The sequence below is a fragment of the Pseudophryne corroboree genome, chromosome 4, assembly GCF_028390025.1.
Source record: "Pseudophryne corroboree isolate aPseCor3 chromosome 4, aPseCor3.hap2, whole genome shotgun sequence".
NCBI lineage: Eukaryota > Metazoa > Chordata > Amphibia > Anura > Myobatrachidae > Pseudophryne > Pseudophryne corroboree.
This window is the reverse complement of record NC_086447.1, coordinates 799,758,504-799,770,925: the sequence shown is the minus strand read 5'-3', so window position 1 is coordinate 799,770,925 and position 12,422 is coordinate 799,758,504. Positions and strand designations below refer to the sequence as shown.

Below are 12,422 nucleotides of genomic sequence, written 5' to 3'. Positions count from 1 at the left end.
GCGGTGCACTAATTGGGGTTCCCGGTCACTCTACGAAGAAAACAACACCAAAATAACATGAAAAACTCATGTCGACCTTTTGACCTGTCGACCTAGAACATGTCGACCTAAAGACCCTGTCGACCTAGACACCCTGTCAACCTAGTTACTGTCGAGCAATAGTGGTCGACCTAGACATTGTCGACCTAGTAACTGTCGACTTTCAATACCACACCCTGGGGGTACAGTGTGATGAATGAATATCCCAAAAACAACCACTCAGGAGATACATCAATACTTATGTCTAGTTTCTCTTTAATAAATGATTGAATTAAGCTCCAGAATTTAAAAACCTCTTGGCAGCTCCATAAACAATGATTAATATCAGCGTCTACCATACCGCATTTAAAACATTTAGAGTCAGGTGATATGCCCATTTGATACCTTCGCAGCCAACATGTAGCTCCTGAGACAGGGTAGATTGACAACCCCCCAATTTCTGTAACTGACTCAGTTTAAACAGAGAGATCCTAGGTTTTTTATTAGCCCAGATAAACTCACTGAAGCCTTTGGCCAAAACTGACAAATCCGCTTCCGACAACAATAAAGGCAGCATCTGCATAGGGTATAATAATCTTGGGAAGGTGATCATTTTAATCAGTTGGCAGCGTCTTAAGTAAGATAGAGGTAAGTGCTTCCAAGCGTGAAAATCAGCTAAAGTACGAGCAATAATTTGTGGGAAATTGTACATATATAGTTGAGACGGATTAACAGGGATTTGAAGCCCTATGTATATAATTTTTTTGGTGTGCCCAGCGGAAGGGAAACTGGATATTCCAGTCCTGGGTCGCTTTTGGGTATAGAGCCAATGCTTCTGTTTTTGCTTAATTGATTAAGAATCCCGAGATAGATTCGAAGGTCGCCAGCAATTGTAACAGACCAGGGAAAGCTATATGTGGGTTCGAGAAATACAACAGCAAGTCGAGAGCATATGCTGAGACCTTGAGGTTATAAGGTCCTATTTCGATCCCTTGCCAGGCGGAAATTAGATAGCAATGCCGAATAAGTGGGTCCAAGGCAAGTATGAAAAGGAGTGGAGACAGGGGGCATCCTTGTCTGGTGCCCCTGTGTACAGTGAATGCATCGGTATTCATCCCGTTTACAGTAAGGAATGCAGAGGGAAAGGCGTACAAGGTGCGGAAAAACCTGAAAAAGCCCGTACCAAATTGTTGCCAGTGGAGTACTCTCAGCAGATGGGACCAAGACACTGGGTCGAATGCCTTGTCAGCATCGCAGCTTACCAGTAGAGATGTACCATGTGGCAATTGGGCCGATTTGGTCAAAGCAGCTATCAATTGTCTTATATTATGTACCGATGTTCTCCCTTTCACAAAGCCAGTTTGGGACGGATGAAGTAGCCTGGACAAAATAGGTTGTAATCTGTATGCCATAAGAGCAGATAAAAGTTTAAAATCTTGATTCATTACAGAAATTAAGCAGTAAGATTGAACTAAGGTAGGATCTTTACCTGGCTTTGGCAAGACTACTATATCGGCTTGATTAAAGGTAGGAGGGGCGTCATTACCAGATAATATAGCGTTAAATAAAGCCAACAAATGAGGCGTTACATGCGGCAGCAATAGCTTATAGCATTCAGTGCTTAGTCCATCTGGGCCTGGAGACTTGCCATTGGTAAGGCGCTTTATTAACTAAACTAATTCTAGTTCAGTAATAGGTTTTGTGAGGGACTCTCGCTCCTCCTCTGTCAGCGTAGGAGAACCGGCCGAGCTGAGGAAGTCCATGCCTCCTGTGGGGTCATCTGGGGGAGCTGTGTACAGCTCTTTATAGTAATCTAAGAAAGCATTAGCGATATCCACTGAGTCAGACAATGGTTGGGTAACAGTGAGTAAGAATGTGAGATATAGGGCGCTCGCCGCAAACTACGAGGTATCACAGTTTTAAGGGTCTACAAATATAGAGACTATGGATCGGATGTAATGAAGTCCGAGTTGGCCAAAGGTGCGGGTTCCCAACTGAAGTCGGACATTTTTTTTAAAGCGACAATCATTTACAAGGCTGGTTTTGCCTTGCAAATGATTGCCGCTTTAAAAAAAATGTCTAAGTTCGGCCGGGAACCCGCACCTCTAGCCAACTCGGATTTCATTACATCTGACCCTACAAATTACATCTTTTCTTATCTCACTCTGTCCTGACCAAAAATCAAATTCAGATAAAAACTAGAGCAGATTGAACTGCATCTCCGCTGAGCATGGAAAAATCAAATCCTTCTAAAGGCGTAATCTTAAAACACATTTTAACATTCCATGACTTAATAATTTAGATCCATTTAGGGAACTTTATTGCATATTTTATAGCTTCCTTTTCACACTACCATGCATTTCGGAAGACAATTCACTTTGAAGATGAAATAGAAATGTCACACAGAAGAAATAATGTTTTGTTTTTTCTTTTTACAGCGATTGATATTGGAAGGCAGAAGAGGCAGCTGTTTGGGTGCAAGGAGTATGTGGGGGTGCAGAGTCTACCACGGAACACACTCATTTCTCTCCAAGCACGGCTCAAATATTTAATATCTAATGCTATTCTCTAACCACTCTGATTAATCAGCGGATAATGATACACACAAAAGTTTAAATTCTGTATATAATATATGCCAGATAATGAATTGGGAACCAAAATGATCTTGATTTTTTTGCATCTCTGCAAAACGGAATAAAAAGGAACCTTTTCAGATCATACAGAGCAGTCAAGAATACCACGGACAGTGGTTTGGTCACAGGAAGCTATAACCACGTTCTGTATTGTGATTCACAAGCCTAGATTTCACTGACCAAACCACAACTTAACATAAATTGCTGTACCAAGACTTCTATTGTGTCTGCAGTGGTTTCAGTTCTGTAGTTCAGCCTGCCCTACGCTACTTTATAGATTAGCTACACAACGATCACATTATGATGACAGCACACATATAAAACTAGACGCATACAACATATGTAACAAATAACATTTATTTTTAACAACTTGTAAACTACAGACATTTTTTTTAAAGCTTCCACAAAGGATTTGATTTATCTAATAGATTGGAAATATACAAATACAGAAAATAATTAAAAATCTATTGAAAAATATAGCAAGTCCACACCCATACCATTAAAATGAGTATATGAAACACTTATTACTGAAAATGTCCCATATGTGTGCATGTCACATATAGCTTTTCCATACCAAGAGGTCGATAGAGGTGTAGCCAGAACTTTGTGGGCCCCATATCAACATTTCAAAGGGGCCCCTGTCCCAATGGTAGACACCTGTTCGCAGCAGTTGTTAATGTTATGCCCCATAGTAGTTCCCTAGTTTATTTTATGAACCACATTAGTGCTCTAGTTCACGTTATATCACATTGTAGGGCTGCCAGTACACATAATGCAACGCAGTATCCCCAATTCACATTATGACATACAGTACCCCCAGTTCATAGTATGTCACCTCATATTGTGCCCCTTTACTGTGCCCCAGTTTATATTATGTAACATAATGCCCTCCAGTTTATTTATACCACATAACAATGAGCAGATCCAGAGGCTTAGCTAGTTGCATTGTAGGCAAAGTTTGTAAGGGCCCCCATGTATCACCCAAATGTAGATACAGTAACTCGACAGGGAAATGGGCCCCTCTCAGCTCTGGGCCCCATAGCAGCTGCACTGCCTGCACCTATGGTAGCTACGCCCTTGGAGGTCGATTCACCTGTAGCTTATTCATAATAAGGGGTCGATTCCAAACTAAAAGGAGTCGCTGATTTTACCCGGGAAATGTCCAAAACACAATATTATTGAGAATGCTGCAGGACTGCAGGTGCTGAATAGTGGCATAGGAATACAGAACGTTTTTTACTAAGGGCAGCAAAACCGCCCATACAGACCTGATCACGTTTGAACCTGACAGTGAGTGAAAGTCGACCACGTTTTTGGCACAACGTAAAGTTGCATGATCAGGAACCATCCAACAACCAGACCACGTGTTGATACTGTCTTGTGAGTGGCATGTTCAGAGACTGAACCAGCATCCCAGACTCCTGTTACATAAACCAGCTTACGCTTCGGTTTACCTCCAGTATAAACTTACTGCTACACATGGAGCCTAGTCAACGTATCCATGACAGTTTCCACAAAGCAGTTATCTCCCTGGACCTTCCAACCTAACTCTCCCTCTGTCGCCTAATAGAGTGTCAGCAACAGTAAATATTACATCTGACTGAACAGAGCCAGGACTGAAATGTTGCTACATGGCGCACTGTGCATACACTATGTGGCCAGATGTGTTATTGTAATGTTGGAATGATGCCACAATGCTGTCTCCATGCACCAGATCCCCGGCGGTGAGTCTAATATCTGCTAGTTTAAAGAAACACATGAGATCAGAAATAAAGAGACTCCCATTATCCAGATAGGAGGAGGCAAACTTTAAGGCTTCTCCCTTTATCACTCCTGGCCTCTGCGCCTGCGGGTGGGTATCTGGGATCCGGTCTGAAGATCGACAGTGTCTAGGTCGACAATGTTTAGGTCGACCACTATAGGTCGACAGTCACTAGGTCGACATGGATGGAAGGGCGACAGGGTTTCTAGGTCGACATGTGCTAGGTCGACAGGTCTAAAGGTCGACATGAGTTTTTCACTTTTTTTTTTCATACTTAACGATCCACGTGGACTACGATTGGAACGGTAAAGTGTGCCGAGCGAAGCGGTAGCGGAGCGAAGGCACCATGCCCGAAGCATGCGAGGGGACGCGAGCCATGCGAGGGGACGCGGTGCACTAATTTGGGATCCCGGTCACTCTACGAAGAAAACAACACAAAAAAAAATAAATTTCCTCATGTCGACCTTTAGACCTGTCGACCTAGCACACGTCGACCTAGAAACCCTGTCGACCTTCCATCCATGTCAACCTAGTGACTGTCGACCTATAGTGGTCGACCTAAACATTGTCGACATAGATACTGTTGATAAAACGAACCACACCCGGGTATCTATCTATATAGTCTTCTACACCAGTTGCTGTCGGAAAAGTTACTACTTAAAAAATGTTACAAAATACATTATGTATCATTTTAAATAACTCTATCAAACCATAGGCATCTAGTATGCGGGGGTTTAAGTAATCATGTCACAATGCTCATCAATTCTGCTCCGATGATCTTAAAGGCAGGTATTTTTAGAGGGAAAATACGGTTTCAATAATTGATTTTTAGTTAAGAGATTAAGCTAATTAGAACGGAAACCTCAATTTAATTTTATAGAACTTCAAATACAGATTTTTAATGAACAAATGAATTCCTTAAAGGCCCACCTAGGATGAACCAACACACAGTGAACGAAAGCTTGTTACACACTGGAGGTCAACAGAATGGAATGGCAATTTTCTGGACTGCCTGCTGTTGATAATCAAGAATGTATTCCTATATACAAGAGAACTCACTGCAGGTCATAGTACATAAAGTAAACTAAGTGCCAGTTTGTCCACATGAAAACGCTCTGTCTTCTCATCTCAGTGGACTGAGATGGAAATAAAAGACAAAACAAATACATACAGTAAAACAACAAAAAAGGTGCTACAAAAACACAGCTCCAGTATAAATAATAAAAAAAACAAGAACGCAACAAACAAATAAAAACATCCTCAGCAGATATTACAATTAAAAAATACATGAAATTATGAAGCACTTGCACATACAGTACAACTATAACTTAAGTCAGTAACTAACCCTAACTGAACATCAAGGACGTTTTTTTCTCTGTCCCAGGTCTTTGTTATAGTCTTATCCACTAGCCACCTGTGACAGACATATGTATTCCTGGGCCTCCGTACATTCAAGACGCATAATACTGATACAGTACAAGACAGAACAGGTAAATAAAAACACTATAAATGCCTTTGAATAATATCCTTAAGAGAAACATGAATACATACAGTATGGATAGTAACCACAGAGGTGACACCCAGATGTGCAGTCCAGTAATACATGTTTTATGCTAGATTTTAAAGAAACTTCCACCAGTTATATGGCTTTAGAAAATGTACAAGTATTTCTAACAGTAACAAAAGCAACCTAAAATGTAATTATTCCAGCATTTATTTATTTTTTGTTTATTCAGAAAACATAATACGGTTGTTGGTATAGGGGGGCAATGAAAATTCAGCCATATAATGTATGTAGTCCATTAGTGGCATAATGTGATTTGTACAAGCTATTAAGAGAAAACACATAACCATGCCAGACCGGTACCTGACACCTCTCTAACCACTGAGTGCACTAATAACACAGGGCAGAGGTCGCCTGTGGTTTAAACATGACCTAAAAAGCTGTGAACCAAAGCTTGGAGCAGACAGATGAACGGGGAACATGTCACCACTTGATAAAAGGATTTTGATAGGTTCACATACAATAGTGAAAGCAGTAACAGTGTCTACAGCAACCTGAGGATCTGCAAGACATCACAGGGATTCCGAAAATATTTGGTTTGGCATTTTTTTTGTATACTGTTATTTCTGATAGGTGATATTTTTACAGTCTTCTTGCATTTTCTTTCTTACTGACAAATTCTCACACCATTTACACTTTCAACACCAACAGATGTTAGCGTGTTACCTCGTCTACCAATAACCAAAATAATTCAGCACATCCCATAGCAACTGTTCTGAACCTATCCAGCACCCGCCAGTCACTAAGCAGATCAATCATACATGGATGGGGCTCACGTCCAATGCAATACTCAAAATGTATATATTTTTAATAAGGCCCCAAATAAGGGAGAAAACAAAATTAGTTACAGCTATTCCCACTTACAGGGGTCAATTCAAATATATGAAAGGGGCCCAATCTCGCCCCAGACTTGGGGATATTTGTACACATGTCAACAAAACCTGTGAGTCTGGCAGTACCATAAGTGTGCATATAACCGCACTTAGGGGGAGGTGTATCAAACCGTGGAGAGAGATAAAGTATCGACCTCTCAGCTCCTGTCATTTTTCAAATACAGCCTGTAAAATGCTAACTGGTTGGTTCTTCCTCGCCACTAATCTCGCTGCAATCTTTGATAAATACCCCCCTTATTAGTCACATCTAATTGAACTGACTCCTTAACGTTCATTTGGGTGCACCAAGATACTGAATATTGGGGCAGATGTATTAAGCCTGGAGAAGGGATAAAGAAGTGAAAAGTGGAAGGTGATAATGCACCAGCCAATCAGCTCCTGTCATTTTTCAAATCTGTAATGATTGGCTGGTGACTTATCACCTTGCGCTTATCACTGATTTATCACTTCTTCCAGGTTAATACATCTGCCCCATTATTTGCTAGTTATATATTTCAGTTGTGAAATAAAATGATGTATGAGGGGGATATCAATAAGTTACCAATGCAGAGAATCTATCTTCTCAGCAAAGGTGCATGCAGGTGTGGGGTAGGCGACAACCATAAGGATGAATAAGTAATCAGGGCCATTCCTATCAGCATACTGATAGATAGATAGATAGATAGATAGATAGATAGATAGATAGATAGATAGATAGATAGATAGATAGATAGATAGAAATGGTATAGTGATCTGACCAATAACAAGACCTTGACAAGTGACCCCAGCTATAATGAGCAGTCCCTGTTTTGCTCCGGGGGGATGCGGAGTGTGCAGGAGGAAGCGCTGGGATGTGTGGCCGTGTCATTCCACACCAGAGGATTTCCTCCACACTCCGGCAGGAAAACAATAGGCTGCTGCACATGTGTGCGCTATATATATATATATATATATATATATACACACACACACACACACACACACACACACACACTGTAGTATATATATAATACACACACCCCAGCAGCAGCAGCAGGCAGCCCCTTACCCAGTCCTCGAAGTGCCGGCTCCCGTTCTGCAGCAGCTCCTCGAACTGGATGGTGCAGTTGGCCACAAAATCATCGTAGCCGATGGGGGCATCGTGGAAGACGGCCAGCTCGATCTTCCTGCCATTGCAGACGTCCGTGGAGAAGTCGTCGTGCCAGGCTGGGCTGTTGGTCTTCGCCTTGGTGGCGGTCTGCCCTATCCGGGAGTCATCCACATTGACGGCGATGTAGGGGTCCAGCAGGAAGGTCTGGGGCCGGGGACCCACCGCATGCCGCAGGGACCACGCCGTGGGCTTCAGGTTCACCGCCTCGCAGATCCGGATCTTCAGCAGCCCATTGAACACGACCATGGCTGGCGATGCGCCGTCTCCTCAGCGCCGATCAGCGCTCTCTCCGGGGCTGTGTGACGGCTGGGGACACTGGGGGAGGGGATCCGCATGTAATAGCCCCGGAGCCGGCCGCTTGCGGGCTGCCTGCTGCTGTCCTCTCAGCCTCCGCCGCAGAGCATCCGTGCTGCAGATGTGCCCCGAGTCCTCCTCTGCGTCCGCGCACAACGCCCGGGGGCCGCTCACACCCGCTGCTGCTGCTGCTGCATCATCAGGAGGAGGAGAAGGAGGACATCCCCGGGGGCGCCGCCGCTGCCGCTGCTTCCATGCAACAGACAGGAGCCTGGGCTGGGCCGGCTGCAGGAGCCAGATTCCCCGGTGCTGGAAGAAGGAGGCTGGTGCTGCTGCTGCTGCTGCTGATGATGATGATGATTAGCAACACCCCCACCTCTCCTCCCCTCTCCTTGTAATGCAGGAAATGCACAGAAGACGTCAGAGTGTTAGTGTGTGTTGTGTGTGTGGGTATATATGTGTGTGCCTGTGGTGCCTGCTGTGTGTGTGACATATACACAGATGCAGAGTACACTTCAGCGCAATGACAGGCAACAGGCAGCCCCCCAAACCTTTACTTGTATCCCCCAGCTCCTTCCTGCTTGTTGTGACATTTGTTATGGCTTGCAGAAGTTGCTGGAAAGGCCTGCTGATATGTTCTTACAGGTTACACGGCCACGCAGTGTGGCCCCACAAGTGTATCAGTTGCATATCACTGCTATAATACCAGCACCTGGCAGTGCCATGCATTGGAGGAGGGGTAGCACTGGCACAGCAGCCAGGTCACTGCAGGAGAGAGTGTCAGGTATCAGACTGTCACTGGCTATAGAGATACATACATTGTCCTGGCATGACACTTTCCAGCACTGCTGCAATCACCTTACCTGGTGCAGGGCTAGGAGAAAAGCATGCCACAGCAATCTCAGTAACACTGTTTTTACATTATTCACTTGTTTATTCATATTATTTTCATAGTTGTACAATTTTTATTACTGTCTGACAGAGCTGCTATACTACAGCAATTATATACTGCTAATAATAAACTAATTAATATATACATTATTAACTTGTTTATGCATATTATTTTCACAGCTCTACAAAGTATATATCTAAATATATATGTATATATAATGTATATTATTATAACATTTCTCCTTGATTTAAATTAGATCATCACGCATGTTTGACGCAGTATTGAATCACCAATGGGATGGGACATCTGCGTAATTCTATACTTGCTCAGAATGTGCCAAAGCCAGTGACTCTACGTCCGACGACACAGTCATTGGCTTCAGTGCACCTCAAGAATGGAGGCGATTCATGTGCAGCACGTGCACACTGCAGCTCTGGCACTTGCGCAAACATTTGGCCCAGACTCATCAATCAGAACAGAAAAGCACAGAACACTAAATTATATTAATAACAAAGCATTATACTTATTACTGTTAAAACTGTAAATACTTTTAGCTGAAAACTATTTGCAAAACGAACCTCAAATTATGCAACTCTATGAAAAAAATGCACAAGTTTGATTATTATTAATACAATATTAAACCACTTATTTATTTATTTATTAACAGTTTCTATACAGCACAGTAAATTCCGTTGCACTTTACAAATAGACACAATGATAAAAGAAAACTGGGTAATAACAAACAGTCATAGAGGTAGAAAGGCCATACTTGCAAGCTTACAATCTATAGGGAAATAGGCATTGATACACAAGGATAGGCACTATCGCATATTTGTCCACCGGATTGCAAAGGTTCTAGGTGGGCTGCATGATAATCATATCACAGCAATGATGAACCATGGTCCAAAGGAAGGGAAAGTAAAGAAAGAGAAAATATGTGAGGATGTGTGTGGCCGGTACGGTGGCGATATGATCGGATAGGAAAGCTTATGAAGGTTGAGTGAGTGGTTCTGGAATGTGATAAGCTAGCCTGAAGAGGTGAGTATTCAGGGAATGCTTGGAGGTTTGGGACCAGGGGAGAGTCTTATTGTGTGTGGTAGGGCATTCCACAGAGTGGGTGCAGCCTGAAGAAAGTCCTGTAATTGTGCATGGGAGCAAGTAACGAGTGTGGATGAGAGACGTAGATCTTGTGAAGAGCGGAAAGGTCAGGTTGGGAGACATTTTGAGATAAGTGAAGAGATGTACATTGGTGTAGTTTGGTTAATGGCCTTGTGTGTAAGTAAAAGTATTTTATATTGAATATGGTAGAATACATTTAACTAATGGAGGGACTGACAGTGCGGATCTGCAGACGATGAACGTCTAGTGAGGAAGATTAGCCGCACAGCTGCATTCAGAATGGGTTGTAGTAGTGAGAGTCTCTTTTTGGTTAGACCAGTAAGAAGACTATTGCAATAATCAATGCGGGAGATAATGAGAACATGGATTAGAGTTTTTGCAGTCTTGTGTAAGATATGGTCATATTTTGTATATATTTTTTAGTTGCATGTAACATGATTTTGAGACAGATTGAATGTGGGAAGCAAAGGACAGTTTTGAGTCAAGTGTGACATCTAGGCAGCGAGCTTGTGGGGTAGGATTGATTGTTGAGTTGTCAACAGTGATAGAGATATCAGGTTGGAAATATAATTAACTCTGTTTTGGAAATATTAAGTTTGAGGTGGTGAGATGACACCCAAGATGAAACGGCAGAAAGGCATTCAGTGACATGGACCAATACAGATGGTGACAAATCTGGGGAGGAGAGATAGATTTGAGTATCATCTGCATGCAGATAAAATATTTGTATTAGATCATTGTTTTTAGTATTAAAGTAGTTATTAATTAGAACGACATAAAGAAAAGTTTAGTAATAGTTTAATATCTGTATGTCTATAAACATCTTCTAGCAGCCATCCTACAAAATCCAGTTGTAAATGCTATAGAATATTTGGGTGCTATATAAAAAAAATTCTAATAATGTTAATATTAGCATACAGTAGGTGTGTTTGCTAGAAATATGATACAGTTTTGTCAGATGCACTCAACAAGCAGAGTCTACCCTGTTAATGTGCCATCACTCAATTGAGAACTGTATAACAGTAACCATATTTGTGAAGGCCCATTGTACATGTACATGATTGTACCGTTATGGACCAGTCTTCTTTCTTCTTTTGCACTCTGGGGTTAAATCTGACCTAGGAGCATAACAAAAAAGCAAATAACGTTGTATCTTCAGTTAGCCATGCTGCAATGCAAGGGGAGCAAATAAACTTATTTTGTTGCATGCAGGGTAAATCCTGCCTGCTTTTGCATGTAGCCCACAAAAGCTGGACAGCTTTATAGTTACACTGCAATTTAGATTTTGAGTTTAGACACGCTCCTCTCAGATCTAAATCTTCACGTATTACCTTGAGATGTAGTGACAATGTCGATAGTTACTATGTTGACACCACAATGATAGTTACAATGTTGAAATGTTGACATTGAACTTGTCAACATCTGCAGAATGTTGACATGCTTGCGGGGACCGGAGGGTTAAGGTTAGGTTGTGGCAGTGGGAGATTAGGCTACAGGAAGGGTGGGTTAGGATTAGGCACCAGGGGGAGAGTTTAGGGGTTAGTCTACGAGAGGGGTGGGTTAGACACTCGGAGGATGATTAGGGGTTAGCATTAGCAATACTTAGCGCCAAAAGTCTTCAGGAAGTCACCACTGGACATGGAAGACAACACTGGAGCTGCCGAACCTGTTGCACCAGGCAATCACTGCTAGACCACTAGGGATGTTTCATCAACATTCTAATCATGTCATCTATAGAGGTTTAGATGCAGTGCGGGATATGGCGCTGCCTTCCTGGTCACTTGGAAATGGTAAAAAAATAAAGAATAAATATACTTATCCTAAGGATTAGCGTGAACTATAACGCTTTTTTTGTGCACTGTTCTCCTCAACGTTGGTTAGTCTCCATAAGTACATAGAAATAAAGGAAATACCACAATATGTAAATTCATTCTTAAGGGAATATTGATGTCTATATCACATTTTCACTAACTAATATATGGTGGCATCCGGCCTAACTCACTGAGCTGAGCTGGGACTGACCCTTAGAACTGTATCTTTACTTGCTTCAGAGTGGTAATGCTGTTCTCTAACAATTATGCTGCATAATACTGACTGGAAGTAACGCAGCTCACTTAC

At 42.3% G+C, this 12,422-nt stretch overlaps 1 protein-coding gene across 1 annotated transcript in view; it reads right to left on the bottom strand.

The window, feature by feature from the left end:
- The window catches only part of PRKCE (protein kinase C epsilon), a 707,603-nt gene extending 698,642 nt beyond the window's left edge, over positions 1–8,961 (bottom strand). The window contains exon 1 of the mRNA XM_063918382.1: positions 7,898–8,961. Coding sequence (XP_063774452.1) covers positions 7,898–8,245 — 348 coding nt within the window. The 5' untranslated portion in view covers positions 8,246–8,961. The remainder of the gene's footprint in view (positions 1–7,897) is intronic.
- Between the last annotated feature and the right edge of the window lie 3,461 nt (positions 8,962–12,422).